This window comes from Phasianus colchicus, chromosome 2 (assembly GCF_987193195.1).
Source record: "Phasianus colchicus chromosome 2, bPhaCol1.hap1.1, whole genome shotgun sequence".
NCBI classification, from domain to species: Eukaryota; Metazoa; Chordata; class Aves; order Galliformes; family Phasianidae; genus Phasianus; species Phasianus colchicus.
Window position 1 is genome coordinate 24,132,529 of NC_143437.1, and position 23,754 is coordinate 24,156,282.

The 23,754-nt window shown below is 35.3% G+C and overlaps 1 protein-coding gene across 11 annotated transcripts in view; it reads left to right on the forward strand.

The window, feature by feature from the left end:
• LOC116230059 (uncharacterized) overlaps nt 1-23,754 on the forward strand; it is a 317,299-nt gene that overhangs the window by 108,359 nt on the left and 185,186 nt on the right. For 6 of the 11 annotated variants that reach the window (XR_016464044.1, XR_016464045.1, XR_016464046.1 and 3 more), the window contains exon 3: nt 17,508-17,554. Coding sequence is in view for 5 of the 11 variants with exons in the window: in XM_090135137.1 (XP_089991263.1) it covers nt 17,508-17,553 (46 nt within the window). In the remaining 6 variants the exon portion in view is untranslated. The remainder of the gene's footprint in view (nt 1-17,507; nt 17,555-23,754) is intronic. The other 5 variants (XM_090135137.1, XM_090135138.1, XM_090135139.1 and 2 more) reach the window with 1 other exon arrangement.

The window sequence follows — 23,754 nt, forward strand, 5'->3', positions numbered from 1 at the left end:
TCCCTTTGGACTTTACTCAGTGGTCTTCGCCTTTCTTCATGTAGCAATAGAGGTTTTCGTTCAATTCTAGTGGCCCTGAGTATTTTTGTAGCAGCTTTCCTTTCATAAGTGTTACGTTGTTTCTCAGTCAGTATCAATTCAGTTTCATTCCTGACAGATCTACACCTAAACACGTTACACGGTACAATACTGCTGCTTCTGTGCAGTTAACCTTTCTAGTTTTAGTACCTTGGTTATGTCTAACTCTGATAGAACAGAATTTCTTCTGTGTTTCAATTTCAAAAATTACAGTACTTCATTTAGGAGTGTGTTAGAGTTCCTTTCCTCTGTGAACTTTTTTTTTTTTTTTTTTTTTTTGTCCCAAGGTGAGAGGAGAGTGGGCAGAAGTTATGGGAAAATCTTTCTTTGATCTGAAAAATAGTAAAGTTACACACAAAACTACTTAATAGCTCATGCTGCGTGTCAGTGCAGGATATGGGAATTGTCACCATTCTTACTATCAGAATTGTTATAAGATTTATTGGTGCCACAAAGGTAGTTTGCATGAAATGTGAAAATGTTTGATACACAGTTTTAAGAAAAACTGACTCTGACTTGACATAAGGACTTGAACACAGATTCCAGAGAGCTTTCAGCTATGTTACAAACTTGTCGTTATCAAGAAGCATGTGAGCATGTGTTGTGTTTTACAAGAAGAAAAAAGAAATGTAAATCAAGAGCTCTTCTTTTGACAAATGCTGAATGAAGTACTGTGAAGCAAGCTGATTCAGAGATAGGTTCTTCTAAGTGTTTTGTATACATAGTATACATAGAATTATTTCAAGATTTCCTGGTATTGTTGATGTGTCAATGTAATTTTAGTGTTGCTAATAGCATATATTTCCTTATAATGGGAAAAAAAATGTATTTTCGTATTTTATAACTTGTAAACAAATATGGGAGGATAGATTTCTCACAATCACTGTATTTTAAATTTCCATTGAAAATGTTAGTCTTCCTTCCCTCTCAATAGTTAACAAGATGTCAGTTAGTGCTCGTTAATGTTATTAAATCACCAGAAAATAAGATAGATAATTGTCCGTATTCTGGTTTTCCTGCAATATGTGAAGAAGTAGTAGTTGAAATAAGGTTCTTAAAAATTGGAAGGTGTGCTTCAGCTAGTTTCTCTGAAATTTTCTGTTATTAAATAATACCATGCAGAATAATTGTCTTGCCAAAGGAAGGTAAGTATTTAATTGCAGCTGATAAGGTAATGAATGAAAATTGTGAAATTGTTTGAGGTCTTGTATTCCATCATAGTTTACTGAGCTGAAGCAGAGTCTAAGGGAAAGACTACAAAATTCTCTGCACTGAAAGACTCAGTTGAGCTCTCTAAGCCTACTGAAGGATTCTCAAAACAATCTGATGAGTTGACATTGTACACCAAACCAAATAACTCTAGATGAAACCCAAAATCTACAATAAAATGCTAAGTACATGGTGTTGAAGAACAATGCTGCCAGAGGTAGTCATTTCATGTAAAAATACTGAAATTCAAAGTAGTAATCGATATTGGAGTTCACTGAATCTTGCAAATTCTTTTTGTTTAGTTTAGGGATTTAGTGTTTTATGAAGTCTCTCATAGCTTAACAGAGAGCTACTATAAGAATGAAAATAATGTCAAACCTTTAGGGGATAACTCTGCTTCAAAGGATTCTTTAAGTTAACTTAAAAATTTTCCACTAGTAAATATCTTAAAACTTGGTCACAGTGCTGTGCAGTATGTTTCTGATTAAAAAACGTTGGCAGCTCGTTTATTTCTGTTATATTTGCCATTAGCTCTGTTATAAAATATACTTTCTTTAATTTTTTTTCTTTTGATTTTTGAAATGGCAATGCTCCAGGTACTTTTTAGAACTATGGATGTTGCATCTCTCTGAGCAGCATATATTTTTCCCTGGAGAATTGGACAATTGTTACAATGTGTGGAGAGTCAGGCTTTTTTGTTTGCTTTTTTTGTTTTGTTTTGACTATTTTTTTAAAATATCTTTTTCCTTTCAGATTTTTTTTTTTTTTTTTAACTTTAGTCCTGATGCACAATTACAAAGAGATCAAGGACAATCTGTGATGGAACAGATTATTTGTTGGCTTGTAAACTTCACCTTGAATGGAGAAAATAATTACTCTGGACAATGTCCTGGGCACACATACACACACAAGTTAAAAAATGGTTTACATGATTGAATTGATTATTGTTGGAAGGAAACCTTGTTTTGTTTTGGCTTGCAATGGAACAGAAAGCATGCAAGTTATGTCCAGTGATACATCCATCCAAAAGGTATATCCATCCAGCTGATGCTTTGTAGGTTTCATTAAAGAAGGAATTTGAATTGTAGTGGACATCTAGTTTGTTACAAATTAGGTTGCACTTACAGTTTTTTAAAGGAAAGAAATAGGTATTTATGGCAAATAATTTTTAGTGTACTCCAAAGAGGTCAGTAGTTTGCCCTAGAAATGACGCGTAGGGATTTCTTCTTTATCTTTTTATCTTTACACCTTTTATCTCCCATGGATCTACCAGTCATGGAGGAAAGAATGTCTCTGTTTTTCACTTGTGTTCTTCAGAAAGTCTGCAGCTATAGGCTTGAAGTCCTTGGAAGTGTAGTCTGTTTATGTCCTTTAAGACACAAGATTATTAAAAGAAGTTGATATTACAGTTAAGAAAGCTAAGCTACTAAAGAAAACTGAGACTAATAGTAAAAGGACTTACAGTATTTTCCAACAAGTTGCTGTTATAACTGATCATAATCACATTGTATTTTGTTAAAATGTCTTCCTGCCAATTTAAAGTGGTTGTTTCCAGACGTGATCAGATAGCTGTGCTGGGCCAGTGGTGTTACAGTTGTATTTTTGTTGCTATGCATCTCTCTCATACAGTCTGCTGGAGAGCTCTCGTAGGAGATTCTTTGGAATAAACAGAGGATGAGATAAATCTGGATTTTTTTTTTTCCAGATTGAACATTAATGTTGTTTTCCCCAGTCACGGTATCAACTTTCCTTTAGCGAGTACTACTAATAAAATAAGAACTTCAGAGCATTTCTTGATCTTTTGCAGAGATAGCTTTATTTTTACAATCCTATCCTCTTGACTAGAAGCATAGAAAGTTGGAAGTGTGGTATGTAAATTAGTCAAGCATGGTTGGCAAAGAAAGTTTTGCATAAGTTTATGTGGTTAGTCTGTTGTGCTTAAGTTGTATCAGTTTTTGTAGCCAATGCTGCGCAAAAGTGTGATGTGTTTACATCAGTCCTGACAGGCTTTGCCTCCTTACTTTTGGTCAACCATAGGAAACCTTAAGCAAAAGTCATGATCAAGCCTTATACAAATGCCTTTGGATCTATAGAAAGATGCTTAAATCTTTCTGAGGCAGGACTGAGACAACATTCTACCTGAATCCTGTAGCTTAGTTTCCACCAGAATCAATGCTGTGGGTCGTGGACATGGTTTGCTCATCTTATGCTCAGGTTCTTGCTCTATTTTATTTCATTCTGTAGCCCTGGTGAGCAGCATGGGTGTGCCTCCTTGCACCTTTTTGTGCCATGCTGAGCTTGGACTAGAACCTGCTGCAAGAACTGTTCCAGCAGAAAAAAATGTGGTCATGAATAACAACAGTCTGAGGTTAGAGTGGCAAATTACTCTACCTTGTAACTCACTGGAAGAGTTCTAAGGGCAACTGAGAGAAGAAAGTGTGGGAGAAGGAGAGGTGACGTTAACATGGCCAAACTATATTACTCATGTCTGCTGTTAAGCAGTCATTTAGTTTAATTGACCACAGTGACAAGACTGTTTTGTGTTACTAAGGTGTGATAAGGAAGGCAGAAAGGGAACAGGAAGAGATACTGGTGTAAGTTGGGTAGCCTTTTGAATAGTTCTTGATATGAAGGTAAGAAGGTGGTTATTGGAGAGCTGACATGTGCCTGCTCTGAATACTACAGCTGTGCCCCATGGGCTGAACTGCTGGATACTCTGTACCTGGTGCCTGAAGTTGTGGCCTGACCTCTTCAGGCAGCTGAATCTGAGTGGTGCTTCAGCTGCTTGCATTTTAGTTCATTTCTGTCTCACAGTGAAGTTGAAGAATTATGGAGGAAGCATTGTTGTTTCTGGCTTATGAATCCTATCCACTCTTAGTGGTATGAATTATTATATGAAGTTCTTGGCTTTATGATTTGGCATGTAGAATTAATAAGGTTAGCGATTCCTAACCGAGGGTGTTTTCAGATATTTGAAGGTTTCTCTTTATTGATTCATACTTTTTTTTTTCAGTAAAATGCAGTTATCCGATCAAAAATATTGGTTTCTTTTATGTATATTAAATCAGAAATAGATTCTGAAGACTTAAGTATGCTTATATGAAGGGAATCTAAAATTAATATCAGTATTGTAAATGCAATTTACTTAATGTCTTGTGCTCCTGTTATACATTTTATTTAATTATGTCTAGACCAAAACAACACTTGAATGTTATTGTTTGTGATTACTTCTAACGTACCAGTAAATAATTATTTGACATTTAAAACCATCAACTTTGGCATCCTAAGGTCTATGTTATATGCCATGAGATCCTTTAACATTGCGCTAGGATTTTGTATTCCAATTTTTTTCTTGTTTTTTGGTTGTTTTGTGTTCTGTGCCATGTACTTCTTGGAACTTAGATAAAAGGAGCTCCCCCTTGACCAGAAAAAAACTTTCATTTTTTCCCTTCAATCTAAAGATCATATATAAGATGCCATCTTCAGCAGAGATGCACAGTATTTGAATTAATTAGTGGTGTCATGAAATTGCTTTGTGAGCTTATAAACTTCAGTTACTTTGCACAATTATTGGTTCTTTTGGGTCGTCTTCAAGTTTGTAAATGCTGTATAGTTTAACCTGCCATCATGTATTTATGAGCTGTTGCTAATTGACAGACACTAGGTATAACAAGCATACAGCTATAGTATGATTCAAAATACATTTCTAGTTTTCTGGTGCTTTTCTGTACCCCATGTAGCTACTACTTTATGTATACATAAGTAGTATATGTATATATATGTATATGTATATATACGTAACATGTATACATAAAGTAGTAGCTTCATGGGGTACAAGCATAAACTAGCAATTGGTCAAGGATTCAGAGTCTCAGGAAGTATGAAGTGTTTTAATCAAAGTCAGTGGTAGCTGTCTGTCATTTACCGTGGACTTGTCAAGCCCACAAGAAAGAAGATAGAGTTGGTAATTTGTAGTATTTCCTTCCCTTAAAATATTTCATGCTTATAGTGTTGTTTACATCAGTTTCTTCTGACGTTCTAGTCACAGGTTTGCCCTGTTGTTACTGTGTTTTTTCATGGCATGAGCAGAAATACAGCTGATTAGATTCCTTTCTTGTTTTTCCTTTTAAATTACTTTTAAGAAGTGAGATGGGCCCTTTAAGCATTAAATTGCCAGTAAGGTCATACTTTCTATGAAGTCTAGCAGATCAGTTTATTTTTTTTTTTTTCCTGACAGCTCACCTGTCACTTTAATAGACTTCTGTTAAGTAAGGAAAAACAATTTTTTCCCCTTTGTCTGCCATGACACAGGTCAGGAATAGAATAATTAATATTTCATGGTGAAACATTCTGTTGTTGTAAGAAAGGCAGAAAACATCTGTAGCTACAGAATGAAGTATAAAAAGTCAGTTCCTGTCTAAACTCTCTGATGATCTACCCATAGTTGGTCTATTGCAGGGATTAGAAAGCAGAAAATAACACCAGCAATAAAAATCTTCACTAAAAAAAAAAAAAAAAAAAAAAAAAGACTCAATCTTTGGCAGCAAGTTTTCTTAGGCAGATTGCCAGTATCCTGATTCAGTGTTTATGGGAACATCTTGAAATGACTCCCAAATTAATGACTATATCTTCCATCACTCCAGTCTGATGTCTGAACATGAGGAGAAATAAACAATAGTTAATGATCTGGAAGCTGCTGGCAGTTACAGTATTAGTTCTGGTTCTTATTTTCACTTACTAGCAGCAAACTGTTCTGATCAGATGTTTATCTTTGCAAGACATATGCAATGGAAAATTGCACCTCAGATTGCTGTCCATTTCACAGTCTCTTTGACACACAACAAAATGATTTTGTTTTTATTTCACAGGTAACAGATCTTAAGATTGAAAGCTTTGCTTTCAAATAGAGGGTTTTTTCTTTCTTTTCTTTCTCCCTTTTTCTGCCTGTGACAGGCCCCAGACACCTGAATATACTGTACTGTGGGTTTCCCTTGTGAACGCAGCAGGAATATGTGCACACCTGTGCAAAAAGGATTTTTCCTGCCCAGTGCCATTGAGTAGGCCAAACTGCAGAGGAGAAGCAATTAGTTTTTTACATAAAGCAGTCAGGTGATATATTGCCTTCAGATTCATGATTTCTCATTGAGTGAATATATATGTGATACAAAGAGCTTCTGTGACATTAACTGTAATGGCACAAATGACTTTTAATTTTTGTCCCTATTGTGTATTTCTGAATGGAAATACTGTTTCATTGGGAAGTGTGGATATATATTTTTTCTTTTTATAAGCTTTGCAGTCTGTTGCAGTATATAATTATATGCAGAGGTAAGATCCATGTGATAGATTTCACAATTGTGATAAATGTTTTCAAAGTCAGTTCTGGATTACCTAATTCTAACATTGGAACAAATCTCTTCAGGTCCCTTAGCAGCTTCATAGACTCACGTGTTTCTGCACAGTGCTTTTTTATTTTTGTAAAGGAGTATTTTGTAGCAACCGCATGTTCAGTACTGGAAGGTTGCCTTGACTCGTCAAGCCTGAGCCCCTGATGTTACAAGCCACCATGTTGAATAAACCCTTTTAAGAGCTTCTTTTTCTTTCCTGCCTCTCTAAACGTGGAATTCTACCACCAAGATCAAGTGAAAATTGTTCATTCTCCTGTGTATGTATTCTGCAGCTTTTTGTGATATTCTTTTTGCCAAGGGGAGAGAGTGTGACAGAGAGAGGTTTTGTATTGTCATTCCTCTCCTAAACTTGTATTTCTAATCCTTAATGAATAACAAAGAATGATGCAAATCAGCATTGTAAAATTCTGCCTAATTCAATTTAAAAGTTAGTCTTATTTGAAAAAGTATCACATATCAATTTAATTTACCCTTTTTCTTCTACTGAGTACCCCTTTATTTTGACTTATGGTGCTTAAAGACTAAGACCTATAGCTGTATTGTACTGGGACATAGGCTGCTCCAAAAGTAATGCTTCCTATTTATTTACATGGAAACTGCAACAGATACAAAGAGCACAATAATTCTAATTCTCAGCTACAAAACAATATTTTTTCTATAGTCACCTCTATTAGCTATGGGTTTTCTCCAGCTGTGAACAAGAACTTGCTCACAACAGTCTACATGGCCATCCTGAATATGGCTTGTCTCTCACATCACTGTCACCACTGGTGAAGTGCTCCGCTCACCGCCTCTCTGTGCTTGCATCCTCTGCTTGGTTTTCATAAGATTTCAGCAACCACTGATGAATGTCAATGGGTGGAATTTTTTCCTCATGGAGGAATTCAGTGACACATCTCAGACGTCACTTTATCAGACTGCCCCTCTGCTGCCATCTGTCACAAGGCAACAAACTGTATCAGAACACTGGTAGGAAAGTTCACCCTCTGCTGCCATTTGAACAACGTCCACCTCTGATGTCGTGGGCCAACATAACAAAATAGGAAGCATTATTTTTGGAGCAGCCCTTATGTTTTTTTCATGTTGCTCTAATACTGGTCTCAATATGATGTCTCTGAGAAGTTCTACTGGTCTTACTGGTCTTTTTAATCATTTGAGATGATTTTAAAATGCTTTATTGCTGTGTGTAACTTCTCCAGCTAAATATTAGAATATATTAGTTTCTTATATACTTAAGTGTCTCTGCTGGCTTTCTTTCTACTTGCTCTCTTTGCAGCTTTTAATTCTCCTCCAAAATCTGTTACTGCTTTACTAGTTATGTTGTGAGGCACATCAAGTCTGATGATTGGCTTCAAACCCTGGTGGGGTGGTTGAAGAAATTGCTAAATGATTTAGTGAAATGTGATTCTTTATTGTCTTGATTATTGGTTTTTCTTCTTTGAATACTCTTCCCTGAAATATTCGTGTTATATGTTACCTTCAATTTATCATTTCTCAGCTTGAGACCCCTTATAGAGATTGCTTGCCAACACTACTGATGACATCCCAAGCCATTTTCAGTTCAGAATTTCAGAACTGTGATGTGCAGTGTATGTAGTCACACAAGAAAATACAGACTGTTTTAGAAAGATTAGGAAGTAACAGAATAGTTTTTTATTGAAGTGATTGCTGAATTTTGAGTAAGTATTATTTAATTTTGGTCAAAATGAAAAATGAGAATAATGTTCTGCTGGGGACAAAAATTTGACCATCATCTGCTGAGCATGGGTATAAATTTACCTGATATGAATTCTTTGAAAAATAACTTGTGTGTGTGTTGTAGATCTTAATGATACTCTTGCATTCCTCTGTGGAAATGTGGATCCTCTCTTCCCTTTTCTTCTCTTATGTGTCTGTATACCAGTGCAAGCAGCATGGGGAATGAACAGGAACGGCGATAGCACAAACTGGAACACAGTTCTGAATGAATGTGAGGGTAACAGAGCACTGGAACAAGCTGGCCAGAGATATTGTGGAGTGCCCTTCTCTGGAGATATTCAAAACCCATCTGGACACCTTTCTGTGTAGCCTACTGTAGGGAACCTGCTTTAGGTGGTTGGACTCGATGATCTCCAGATTTGCCTTCCAACCTGTGATTCTGTGATTATATAAAGCAAAAGTAATTAGCCTGGGTCTACACATGGATGCAAATTGTCTCTTTAAGAAACATCTCTTACAACTACTCAAAGAAAAAATGAAATTAAGTTTTCAAGACTCATGTATTATAATTTTATGTAGTAAGAAATGCTCATGAAATTAGGACTACTTGCCAGACCACAAAGACTTTTCCTATTCTGCAGTTTTCTCTGTGTTAGAGGAGAACTGAGATTTAGCCAGGCCTGCAGTTGAATTTAAAAGAGAACTTCTTTTGAGGTTTGGCAAATTCAATGTAGCCTCAATCACAACGGTCACATTCTGCACCTCTGCACTTTCTGGTATCTTGTGGTTTAAACTAATAGAGTAGATACTGTATATATGATCTCTGTGGCAGAAATAACTGTATTTTATAGTCATAAATACATCCCAGTCTTTGTGCAATTTATTCTTTCATCTTGATTTTTTTTTTTTAATTTTTGCTTTGGTTGAATTTCTCCATTTATGCTTAGAACTTAATTTGGCAATAATGTCCAAGGCAAACTACAGTTTGCTGTTTGACTCATTTAAGCCAGCCACAGAAATGAGATAAGCATTTATTATGAAATGACTTTCCAGGCATATACACATTCCCTTTCCCTATATAGGAAAGATTTATAGCAAAGGGTATTCAGGGCATTAGAGTGATGAATTCTGCTCTGGAATTACTGGTGTGCATTTATTCTTTCACCTGATTTTACACCAGCAGTTATTTCTATTTTATTCAGCTGTAAATAAGTGTACGTAGATATTTGGTGGCTGATGGTGGAGAGAAGAAGAATCAAATGTGCGTGGATATGATACTGTGCTGGGTATTTCTAGCACCAGAAATGATCTGGCCTAGCTGTTGTAGTTCTGGTTTCTTGGCTTAGTGTAGATCTTTTACCATTTTTATGGATGATTAGGTCCATAAAGAAATGATATATCCACATTTGAAAATCTGAGTTGGTGTCCCATATGAAGAGACAACTTCATAAAACAGATACAATTGAAATGGTCTAGCTATGGCCAGAGATTATTTGTGATTTATAACTTGAAATAGTAAATGTTTTCCTTAAGTACCATGGAATTGAGCAAAAGATTTGGAAAAAAAAAAAATCAGAATAAAAGCGTACTACATTTGAACGTGATCTATGTTATGCTGGTAAAAAGTCTCAAAGTCATCCCAAAAGTCATTTACAAGTAGTAGTAATTTTCAAATGCTTCTCCTTCTGCTTCTCTTCTTAAGCTTTGTAAGACTGTGTATTTTCCACTAATTAGAAGCTGGAATTCTGGACAAACTAGTCACAATTTTTAAATAATAAACATTTGATACACAATGTGCTTTAGTATGCAGAAACCATGTGCACTACTGGTAGTATTTAAGCTTGCCAGTGTAACTTTTGCATGTAATGAAGTACCTAGCTGTGTTAATGCATTTTACCATTTGATAACTTTAACAGAAGATCAGTTGGCATTTTTAATTCATTTCTTAAAACTTCAACAAAAGTAACTTTTTATTATGATAGCAACATCTTAATTGAAAAGTTAAACAATAATGTAATATCTATAGGGAGAAATCATAGCTAAATGAATGAAAGACCATACAGGATCAGTGAACAAATGTAGGCAATCATCAACTCAGCCTTTTCATAGTATGGCTGTACAGATATCATCAAAATTGGACAAGTGCTCATGGATTTTAAAATGGAAAGGATTGATATGTATCCTGTACTTGGATCTTCTGCCTAACAGATGTGAAACAAGCTCACCGTGTAGCTTGTTCAGTCTATAATACATCTAGCTATAAAATACTAAATCTTGGTTTCAAGTGATAGTGAACTTTGTGCACTTTTATTTTTTTAATAGCCACGTTTTAAAAATGTTTACTTCATTACTGATTTTGGTTTGATCTTTGGATCTCGTTAGTTCTTTCTCTGCTTGAGCTGTGGACTATTAGAAGTTTCCAATTTGTAGATGTTAGTCTCATTACTGCTTTTGGCTTTGCGTATGCTTTGCAATTTTGACAGTGCCAGAGTGCCCCCCACCTACAAGGCTGCTTCATTGCTCTGAACAGTAGAGTACCAGTCACTTCTGCACTCTCTGCTGACAAGCAACTTTGAGAAAAACTTTTAATGCTGTAATGAGGAGTGTCTTGAGTTTTTTTTACAAGATCTGCTTCAATTTGGCCATAAAGAATCATATTCAATATTAGAACACAAGAGACTGCAAACATTAAAGAGTATTTTTCTAGTATCAACTGATTTTCCCAGTGTATAATTATGCAATTATTTAAGTAATAAAGTCTTAAGCTGGTACATGCCTGTTACTTCCTTATACTTTTTCTATTAAAACAAAATGGCCTTAAGCATTTCACTTTGTTTTATATTTACTGCGTTTCCCAGAATAATTAAAGCTTAGTCATTCTTTATAATGTTACACAGGTAGCAGCATAGACCTGGTTCACAATCACAAGGGTAGAGTCAGATATTCAGTCTACTTTTGTAAAAGCAGCAAGTTCTTGACAAAATTCTCAGCTTTACGTATTACAGAATGTAAGAAACAGAAAATTCAGTATTAGGATATCTGAAGTCACATTCATAGTTGCATAAAGAAATATAATTCCCCTGATTGCAGTACAAAAATGAGACTGCACCAGCTGAACAACTGGGCCTATGCATTTGAGATGACTTTGTATTGTCTGAGCAGCACTGTACCACGTAATGTTAAGAAAAGCTGAGACAGATTAACTAGGTCATTGTTCTTTAGTTTTTATTCATGGGGTCTATGAGAATTTTCAAACATTGGTAAGTGTTTTCAAGCATTGCACAAGTATCTATTGTAGGGCTTGTGCCAACATTTGTAGACCAACTTGCATGAATCTTAGTAGAATGCCTTGGTTCACTTAAGTACTAAAGGCAGCTTTACAGCTTCATTTTTTTTTCCCCCCCTTCTGGACTGCGGTAACATTCTTTCAGACTTCCCTCTTACATTGTAAAACTATCTCGAAGCTTATCTAGTTCTGATCTGCGTCACTTAGGAAATGCTGCTTTCATCTGGGAACTCATAATATTCAGTCAGTGTGTGCCATTCATAACTAAATAGCCTCTGCTCTTCATTGTTCTCTTAATTAATAATTGTTGATTGGTTTGACTTGCTGCACATTGTTGCCAGTCGTGATCAAAGAAAATCCAAGATTAATCTGCTAAACTAGATGTCAGATTAGTAAATTCCTCTGTGTTATTACCAAGATTTTTTCTCCCTCAGTAAAAGCCTGTCAGGGAATGATGGCTTGGCTATACCTCTGGCAGGTCAGTCCAAAGGTCACTCTCTGAAAACATGCACACATTAATGCAATAAAGCGTGATGACTCATTTATATTCAGTTTATAATTCTGAACACCATCTTCATGAGCATTAGACAGGTAATGGTGAGAGAAAGATAATTTAATCTAATGTGATTGCTCCTGAATACAGCTGAAGGAGGAATTTATAGCCTTATCTATGGGTTTCTCCCAGGTCAGTAGTGGAATCAGTCAGTAAAAGAGACGAGTTCAGTTAGTAGTTCATTTAGTCCAGCTAGTGCATCTCTTCTGTTTCTTTTCCCTGTTGATCTGGGCTTTATTGACAAAAAGAGGACTAGGCTTCAATTTACAAGAGTAACAAATAAATAGTGGGCTGTAGCCCCCGCCAGAAACCCAAATAAATTTCACTAAATTCCCTGCTACTCAATCAATTTTTTTCCTCTTATTATGTGTATTTTATGAAAGGGATCAAAAAATCACCCACTAGCAAAAAACATAAATACAGTATCATATGTGTAACTGTTTTATAAAACACTCTTGTGCTGCAGAACTCTTGGAGACCCTGGGTTCCTCTCTGTTCTTCTGCAAGAACAATTTGCAGTCTGGGATTGTCACACCGTACTTGATAACAAGGATAGATTTCAGCTGGTGATGATCCTGTGGTGCAAGCTTCTTTCATCCTCCTAGGCGTGCTGCAAATCCTTCCCTTCTCTGTCTACCACCTTGTTAGCTGCTTCAGTTTTGGTGTTCAGCTGTTAGCCAGAAAGTAGAAAGTTTAACTTAGTCTTTCTGCTTAATAGCTAAAAGGTGTTTCAATGAATCTCCTGTTTTCAGCCTTTTTTTCATCTGTGCCATCTGCGTCTTGGTTCTGAAACCTATGGTTGAGATGACGGATTAAAATCATTCCCTCTAGTGACATAGAAGCCCAGTCAACCCACTACATTTTTCTTCCACTTTATGAAATGCTTTATTCTTTCCAGAAATACCTTTATAGTGGAAGAAAATAAATGTTTCACACCTGCCTGCTCGTCCATTTTATTTGTCTAATTTTGACCATGTGTCAACAGGACAAGTCTGTTTTGGCCTATTCCCCAGCACTTGATGGCTTTCACAATAGTAGAAGAGTTAATGTGTGTGGCTGCTTTAGTGGTAAATCTCTGTCACAACTTATACATTATACCATCCCTTCTTTCAGAGTTCTTGATTGCATTACTTTTCCAAGTTCTTATCTGAACACGAAGCCTTCTGTAATTGTTCTTCAAATTGTTCTTCAAATATAGACTTTGTGGTATCATTTGATGCTACAAAGTGGTATCATGAGCTGTTTCTAATTAATTATATTCAAATTAATTTTTGAGAATTTATGACCTCTTACCTAGTTTTGTTTAAGTTTAGGACTCTTATTATCTTGAGTACTTCGGTTTCATACCATTACTGTACTACTGACTACTTCAGTAGTCAGGAAAAACTGTGATGTCAGATATTTTAGGTAAGAGAACCCAGACTAATAATCACATGCAGTTATCAGTGTTTTAAGAGTATTTTCAGAGTTCATTTTTGGCCACTCTGCTTTTTGTGTTTGTTTTGTTTCATTGATTCTATGCATGACTAAATATTTAAACTCCCCTATGGTTGTTCCCTAAGTTGTTTTTCTTTTGCTACTAGCTCAATATCTTATTTAGTCAACAGATGAAATATCATTGATACTTCTATTAAATGATCTGAAAATATTTAAATTTTAATTCAAAGGTAAAGAAAGATAAATGGTTAGGCTGGTATTTGTCACGTTGCATACCTTGGTTTCCTTTGAAACTTCAATGCAGTTTACTCATTTTTCCTCTTCTTCTTCAGAGAATTTCTGGATATATTAATTTTTGCAGCCTGATTGCTTTCTACCATGAATAAAAATTGTTTTCCAAAATATCAGGGAAAGCAATGCATTTATGAAGGGGCAAAACACATAAAACATAATAAATCCTTTTTGTTAGAGGATGGATGACCCAGACTGACATTGAAGGAGCATCATAGCTGGAAAATTTGAAAAGAAATGACCACTTCTTTCATGTTATTGATTTATGGAAAAGTTATTTTATTAGAAATTTTTCTGCAGACAATTGCTGATATTCTTTGGGCAGAAATCTGCTGTTTGCTTTCTGTTTGTTTTATGTAGGTCCATAAAACACAACAAAATTAGAAGATTTAGCTCATTTTAAAGTTGGGAAAAAGGCACTATTCTCTCCTGATTTATGTTTTTACAGGCCACAGTACTTCCAGGGGCTGCAGTGCTTAAACGTTCCACGGATAGTATATGGTTTCCTGTAAATCTGCAAACTGAACTGAGGTCATTTTGCACCTGAACTTTTCCATGCATGTCAGCAGATTGCTGTAGTTTCCTTAAGACAAAAGAAAAAGCAGAGCAGCTGAAAATAATTAATATTGAACTTGACACATCAAAAATGTAATTTGTCACTTGTGATTAAAGCTTTTATCTTTAGTTCTATTTTTATATCCATCATGGGTCTCCCTTAGCTATCATTAGGCTCCACATGGTTGGAGTTAGTCTGACCTTTGATCCACCACTATAGACAAAGGGATCTTTAGCTGCTAAATTGGAGCCCGAGCTAGTCAGCAACAGCATAGATCAACAAAAGTAAGCTTGGCTAATAAAATAATGATCAGCTTAGCTACTCTGATTAAAAATTTTTAAGCCTGTGTGGCTAATACAGATGCTGATCCGCAAAAGAAAGATACATTCATAACAGAATTAAACATCAAGGATTCACATAGTGGTAATTTGATCTGATGTGAAAATTTAAGATGGTGGGAGTGTTATTTGTTTTCAGTATATGCATATGCTAATAAGTTGAGAAAAGAGTAATAATTTTACAAACAGTCGATATTTTTTTTACTTTCTCTGAAGCCATCTAGTTTTTTCTGACTGCTACTGATACTGTGGTTACTAATTTTTTAAACACTGAAATGTTTGACACATCCCTGTCCCATCACATCATTGACTTAGCATCACATATCCCCTGTGATGATCATTGTAAGCCCCATTCTCTCATACCGTGTACAAACTGAACAAAGCATAGAATATGATAAATGAGTGTTTCCATTATCATGTCTTTTTCTCCATACAGGTATGTATAGCTGGAAGTCACTAGTATTTTTCTGGGTGGTGTTTTTTCAGAAGCAACCATTATTTAACTTACACTTTTGTTACAGAGAAGCTGAGACTACAGTAGGAAGTCACATTGCCAGTTGTTTAATTTCAGTACCTCAGTTAAACCTAGACTAAATTTTTTGTGGTGCAATTTACTGTGAATGTGATGACAAACTCTATTTCATAACCCTGTGAGCTTGTGACTGAAAATGTCCTACCACTTTCCACAACAATAAAATCATAAGCGAAGTCTTAGCTTGCTCTTTTAAGTGCAAATTCCTTGTGAATAGAGTGAAGGCTATTAAATTTGTAGTCCCACTATTAAGTATTTTTATGGTAACAGTTTCATTATTCTAAGGTGATTAACAGGCTTCCTCTTTTTCTGCAAGTAATTGCGAGTTAGTCATTATTTTAGGTATCTACATTTTCATTATCAACATCTGATCATAAATAACTTGCAGTTTCTGATGATACAAACAATAGTTAGCAGAGAGTTATTATCCAGAAGACCAAATTCCCCTCTTAGACTTTTTTCAGCAAATGCCTCCATGCATGAAGCAGTACTTAATACAGAAATGTTGACCACAGAATTATAGAATGGTTTGGGTTGGAAGGGACCTTAAAGTCCTCCCAATTCCAACCCCCAGCCATGTGCAGGGCTGCCCCCCCACCTCGACTGCCCATCCAACCTGACCTTGACTGCCTGCAGGGATGGGGCACCACAGCTTCTCACTGCTCTCTGAAGGAAAAATTTCCTCCCAAAAGCTAATCTAAGTCTCCCTTATTTTAGTTCAAATCCATCCCCTCTTCAGATCATGGTCTTCACTATCAGACTATGTAAAAAGTTGATCTCCCTCTTGCTTGTAAGCTCCATTTAAGTACTGGAAGGCCACAATGAGGTCTCCCAGGAACCTTCTCTTTTTTGATGACTAAATGTTTGAATCTTAGCATTGGAAGACTGAAAGCAATGAAGTGGCATTGTGTTCCCTTGATGTGTTTTGACACAGGTATTATTTTCAGAGCAGGCGCCCATGCATTTAAGCTACATAGCTTGTCCTTTGCCATGACATATGTCTGTTCAGCTGTGGTGATCTTAGATCCCACTGAGACATCACCATGAATTGGACATTGGGCTCTATCACCAATTTTGTCTTTTGTTTCCAAGTTAAAAACTAATTTACTCTTGTTTTAAGTTCGTCTTGATACTTTGTAAGTATCAACTTTGTGTGTCAACAATGTGTATCTTTCATTCTTCTTATTCGGAGAATAAGAAGAATTATTCTTATTCTTACACACATAAAACTGATAGATAAAGTGAAAAGCTCATCCTCTGTGACCTTTAGAGTTTTTATTTTTGTAAATTATTATTTGTTGAGCCCTAATTTGTATGCAGTACTTGCCTTTTTCATTTTTTAATGTGTTAGTTTCTCTGGGAATGTTGCCCTGAGCATATTAATGCATAATTCAATGTTTCCTCTACCACTTCTTGTATCAAGCTAAATAACTTAAAATGACTTGGCATGGTTTAGTTTAATCTTCAGACTTCCTACAGAAGGTCAGAGAGAATTCAGAGCAAGGGCAAGGAGTGCGGGTTTCCAGCAATTTTTTGATCTACTATTAATAATTTTGATCAAAATTCTGTAGGATTTTTGGTGGTCATCTTCAATAGGCCAAGCTCCTCGTGCTATTTACCCCCAGCCCATACAAACCTCACAGAACCATGGGAATTTTTTAGTAATAGTTGAGTATTTTTCTGCTTATAGATGTGCTGTTGAAGCGTTTTAGCCATTTCTGAACAAAAACATGCCATGGGGAAATGTTATGACACAGTAAAATTTCTCATTCTGTGATGAAAATATTGGAAATGTAAAAAATAGCTGCATTTAGGATTTCTTCAGTATCAGACCCTAATCTCATCCCACTTGTTTCCCATGCAACTACTGTCCTAATTTTCCGTTTTTTGGTTCTCCTGTTTTTGTGTGTTTTTTTTTTTTTTTTTTTTTTCCATGAAAAATCAGTAGTGTTAATAGGTATTTGGAAAAATGTGATTGTTCACAATAACTGTTTTTATTTAGATGTATATATAAAAAACTAGGCAATTTTATAAATCACCTTTCATCTGTGCATTCCCTTCCTTTTGCTCTAGGTTTTAAGTTTATTACATGTTGTCACTAAACCTAATTTTTTTTTTTAGGTCTGCTGAGCCTGTTCCTTGCTTCTGCGATGTCACTACTGACACCAGTGAGTAAATTTGAGAAGGAAAATACTATTAAATACTTATTACTGTCTGAAAGATGGTGTAGTTTAAGATTTTTTTGTATTTCTCAACCAAGTAGGCTTAAGCAAGTTATTAAGGAGAAGAAGATTCAATTAAAAAGAGAGTTATCAGAAGATATATCTTTTCTGTCCTCTCCAATTTCACCAACATCAGATCTCATACAAAGATAGTATTTACCATGTTTTTGGTATTTTAACTTACAGATATAAAAAATATATGTAGAGAAATACATAATGAACAGTAAGTCCAGCTAAGCAATTACTTTTACAATTTTTGTGATATTGCTCTTCAGGTGTAATAAGTAGTCAAAATGAACCTAAAGGTTTCCATTTAAAATGACATCATACTATTTTTTTTTTCCCTTTTAATGGTAACAAAATTGTTACCACTCAAGGAAAATTCCTTGAGGAAAAAAAAAAATAATATTTTCTAAACAGTAAAATATGAGTAACCAGCACAATTTGTTTGAACTCACATATGGTTATACTTCAGTTGTGTAAGTGCTTACCACTTACTCAGCTTTGAAAGTGTGGTTCCAGTTTCATACCAATAAAACTGATTATTGCCCACTGATGATTTTTAAAGGGGACACAAGTCAGTTCAATTCATTTTGTTCTCTTCTCACTGCAATGTGGATTTCACCATTTTGTTCCCTTTACACCTGAAATGTGGGTGTTAATATGATTCTTTGGCAACTGGTGTAGCTAGCTAAAAACAATCTGCCTGTTCACATTGGAATTGCTGAAGTTATAAAAATCAAATGTGCATGGCAGTCTGAAAATAGTTAAGTAGACTGTATGTTGAAGTGCTTAATAGTAGAGGCAAGAATAAAGTGGTCTTTCAGGTAAGTCAGTGGTGTTCTTGCAGCTGCCTTCATTGTGGTGGAATTAGACCTTTCATTTTAGAAAATATGATGAATTAGAGAACGTATCTGCATTGGGTGTTCTTGAAAAATGCTTGCCTCTTTTTCACCCTGGAGATGTTTGTTAAAGCTGTCAGATTCTGCCATAACCTCTCAACAATGACCGGTCTACCATTTGTATTGCATTCATATAGCAGTAGAGGTTTGGATGTCTCCAAGTTGCCGCATCTTTTAGATGCCCATCTTAAACACACTGTGTGCTGTGAGACTATTCTCTTAGCTCTCAGCTAACCTGGGTTCTGCCATGCTCTGTCCCTGCTTTGGTAGTTCTGCTGGTGCTTCTGTGCTGTTTGCACATCTGAAAGGCGACTGAATTTCAGATCTTGAATTCAATTTTGAATGCTCCTACTGAGGAGAGGAGAATTTAAGAGTTGTACTGAGAGATTTCATGGCCTTAGGTGTTTGTGCTACATCTTAGAAAAATAATATTTGCAACTTTGTTATCATGCTTTTTCCAGAACAGGCTAGAGAGAAGCTGTAGTTGAATGTCACCAAGAATGAAAAAATACATTAAAATGTTGTTTTCTCTCCTCCCTCCCTATTTCATTCATTCCACCTTTGATCTTTTGGGGGTTTTTGTTTTTTGCTTTTGGGAGGAGGAAGGTTACAAATAATTTTGTTTTCATTATGAAATTACAGGACAAAACTTTAATTATACAGTTTGTACAGAAAGCAATTAAGATACCAAATGTTTTTCTCTTTCTAGCTGAATAGTTATGTCTTGTCTGAAGAAACACCAGTTGCAGTGTGTATTTGTGTAGGAGGTTAAATCTTGTGTCAGTGGTTTGTAATTGACAGTTACAATATGTTCCTGCATCAGTTCCAGTGTCATTTAAAAAAAAAAAAAAGATTTTGCTGTAAATCTCTCAGTAGGTTGGGGTGCATTTTCAACCTCCACAAATGCAGTCTACCAGGTCCCAATATTTTGCATTCAAGTGTCTTAAAGCATCTCAGAAAAACAGTAACGATTAGTTCCTAGGATGTTTATTATAAATGGATTAAAAATATTTAACTTATTCTGATATAAACTAACTCCAGTAGGAAACCTGAGGTCAAACCATATAGATTCCAGAGGACAAATACTTTAAAAGCCTAAGTCAAATTAAGAGCTGGAAGTTGCATAGGCTCCTGCAAGATTGTTGTGAGGTGTTTGCAATTTTACGGAAGCTCATTGGTAAAGAGAGACCCTGATTCCTCTGAAGCAAAAGTATCCTGTATCATGCATGCATTAGTTCTTGTTAATACTGTGGAAAGTTTCACAGCTGTAAATGGAGAGTAAAAATAAGAGAAAAAAAAGGTCGCACATCTGAACTCTTCTCACATGAAAATAAATCATACTGCTGCTAGTAAGCATCTTTAATACTGCAAGTTCTGACCTGATTGTTCTGGCATTAAAATGTAGGAGAGGATCAAAACTGGGAATTGTAATTCTCTCTCTCTCTTTTTTTTTTTTTTTAATGGAAATCTCTCCTCTGTATGAACAGTTATTCCTGTTGAACCTTGTTACAGAGTTTGCAGGTGGTATTTACGTAGTATTGCGGGGCTAACTCCACATCACTAATTGTGCTGAACTTACTTAACTTTGTCATGGCTTCTAATAGGGCAAAGGCATCAAGAGTCGTGACATTCTAGTGGGACAAATGCAAGGGTGAATGAAGAGACTGAATAAAATTCATGGGAACTAAATTAAAACCTGTATAAAATGACATTAGGAAAACCTGGAAGGTTTTGTCTTCTGTCTTTACTCTTTTGTGTTTTGGTATCTACTTCTGGGCTGTGGAGAGATGCGTGTGTCAGATGAACTCCATAGAACTGATTGATATATTTTTTTCCACCTTTGAAGGTCTATTTTATTTTTGTTATAGCTAAGGATCCTCATAGTTGTGGTGCAGTGTAGTCCAGATAAAATTTCCAAGAAGTACATTGTTATCATGAGCCAAAGTGTCATTGTCTAGGAATAGTTATAGTTACTATCGCTGTTTAGGACTGCGAGAGAAAGCTGGAGTCAAGAGGAACGTGTTTGGGCAGAAGCATGCTTTCCTGTATAATGAATTAAAATTTCTACTCTGGCACCCTATACTAAGTTATACCTTTTATAATTATCTGTAATACGCAAGGTGAGGTCAAGACTTTCAGCTTCCTATAACATCTAGGCTGAATTATCCAAAATTCATTTGTCATCTAAATGAGAACAAGAACAGCTTTTCAAGGAACTAGACAACAAACCAAGTCAAAACATTGTTCTTGTAACCTCTTGGTGAGAAATGGACCCAACTAAAAGCAGTAGTTTATACTCTTTGTGGGAAAATCGTGATATTTGTCATGTCGGTACAATTTTTTTTAATGCATAGACATTCCAAATTACAGTTGTTTCATACAAAAGAGGAGGATTATTTAAGATGGTGTAAATCACTGACTTTTGAATAGAACATTTTTCTTCTGGTTTGACAGTAAATCAAGAACAATAGGGATGTTTGTCTTTAACTTGCTCTGTAAAACAGCATTTGTCTCAACAAGTTTGTCAGGCAGTGTCTGTTGATTCATGACTTCAGACAAGTAGTGGAAGGAACAATTACCATTCTCCAAAGAAAACAAACATATACATAGGTATGTGGCAATTTTGCTGGGAATCACGCATCAGGCAAGTTAATATAGAAACAAAAATAGGAAATAAAACATAGAAATCCCCGAAGCTTAAGCCAGGAATTCAGAAAAGATTAAGTTGAGGTTGTTCACAGGAAAGCATAACACATCCGACTTCTGAGTGGTTAACAAGTACAGTAATATGAAGAATAGATGTCGCTGTAGCACTTTTATTTTTTGATTGTGATTGTCATTCCATTGTTCCTTTATGGTGTTTGTGTAGGAGATGAAAAGAAAATGAAGATGAGATTTCCTCAGGACGTGGCTTCTTTCTTTGTCTTGTTTTGGTTTTTTGCTTTGATACTGTATATGATAGAGCTTTGCTGTTTGTGATTGATGGAGAAAAAGATTAGTGAGTCAGAAGTGGTGGAAAGATTGAGTGTTCTGGTTGGAGGCTGTGCAGTCCTTCTAAAAGGAATACGAGAAGAAAAATCCTGTCCTCTTTGAGGTCAATGACAAAGTTACCTCTGACTTCATTAGGATAAGGATAGCTCTTCATTGTAGATGAAGAGCTAAGGAAGATAGAGGCAAGAGAGTCAGAGATCTTATGTGTCCAGAGGGAATGAAAGGTTTTAAGAGAAATAATCTTCACAAGGCCGATGCTTATTTCTATTAAGAGATAATAGGAAGCACTTGAGTACCACAAGATTTCTGGTTTTTCAATAGGAAAACTGTAACCAGAATGTATTATTTTTTCTTTCAGTGTATAGTGCTTAAAAACAATAGTGAACAACCAAGGAACTGGTGAAAAAAAGAATCAAAGCAAGAAAACTTGAGCTTTGTAGTACACAGTTCAATTTCAATTCTTGTAACCTTCATTTGGAAGGCAAGCAAGGAATAAATCTAGACATGGCAAGTATAAATGTGAGACAGTTTCTTCAGATTTCACCTCAAAAAAAAAAAAAAAAAAAAAAAAGATTTATTTATCAATACTTAGAGTTGATAAGAGTGAGTGACATTAATTATGTTGAGTGTTAGTTTTAAGTGATAGTTTCTGGAATCAGTTCTACCTTAGAATAACCTGGTAGCAAGTCAGAATTTCAATTTATAAAAAAACTTCTGGATGTTCCCCATTGGAAATATTCCAAAATAATTTAAAGTAAACATAAATGATTCAGAAAACTCCTCAGCTTGCTTTCTTAATGTTATCAAGTGGAGGTGATAAAGGTATGCTGATTTAGGAGCATTTTCTTTTGGCAGCATGCCACTTACTACCTTAAATTTTTTCAGTTGCTGACCTTACAGAAGAAACTCTTTTCTGAAAGGGTACTGAGAACAATTACTGAAATTCAGTTATGTTCCCTTTGCCTACTGCCAAATGGGAATATATACTTAAATCATGTGTGGACTGAGAGATTTTTTTTCTGATTAGTCAAAGTTTGTGGTTTGATTTTGCTTTCCATTTATCAGTATTTTTACATTACACTAGCTTGTCATATTATTGAATGCTTCCTCTAAGGCTTTTCCTTAAGATTAAGTACATTTTAATCTTTTCTACAGCTCTGATTTATTCTTCAATCTATCTGAACCATTGCAAAATAGAGGGTTTCATGGGGAATAATTATATTTCATCATGAATCAATTCTTATTATTTATTTATATTTGTCCACAATTGAAAAAAAAAAAAATACCCTTGCTTGTCAGAAGGAGTGTGTATGTGGCTTCTGTAGTGCATAACATGCAACCAAAATAAAATTGAAATACCATTTTTATTTACTGCAATATTAGCCAACATGCACTGGCATAGTTACCTTCTCAGTTTAAAAAACGTGTCTTCATGTTTTATTGAGAAAACATGGAAATCAATTTGGTATTCATGGCATGCAGTAACATGGATTGTTTTTCTTGGATAGTAAAGCTACTGAAGCTTGTAAACCAATAGTGAGAAGTTTTATTTACTGGTGTTTATTAATTCTTGTGCTATTTATCCCCTCATATGTAGCTCAGGAAGAACAATAATAACTTGAGTGCACCAATTTTCCAAGCTACTGAGCCATATTACATTTGCTTGTCTAAACATAAAGCTATAAAGCATAAAAAGCTATTTAAGAAATTTCTGCATTTAATTGCCATCTTAAAATCTTGTAACCATTGAGAAGTGTACCATCTCTTCAAATAAAAAAAAAAAAAAAATCAAGCAATTTTTCTGTGACTGTTCTTTGGCCGTAAAGGACAGGATCCAAAAGGCATAAACTTTTATAAATGACTGTCTCTAAGAACAATTAGTAGAAAACCTTAAGAACTTTCTTCAGATTGACATAAAACTTTGTTTTGTTGACATAAATAAGATTGTAGAAAGTCAAACACTCTGGAAGTTTCAGAAAATTGTGCTGATCAGTGAACCTATCAAGAAAGGATTTACCTAAATGCTATTCTCTCAATATGATAGTAGTAAACGTCTTGCTTATAGGGTGGCTATCTTTTTTTCGTAAGTAATATCACTCCATATATAATGATAATTAACTGTTAGAAAACCTCATGTACCCTCTAAAATTTGGATAAAGATTCAGACCTCAACTGTTCATGTTACATTACCTATTTTAGACAGGAACATACAGGAAGACCTTGTTCAGCTTCTAATTGTTTCTATAAAACACA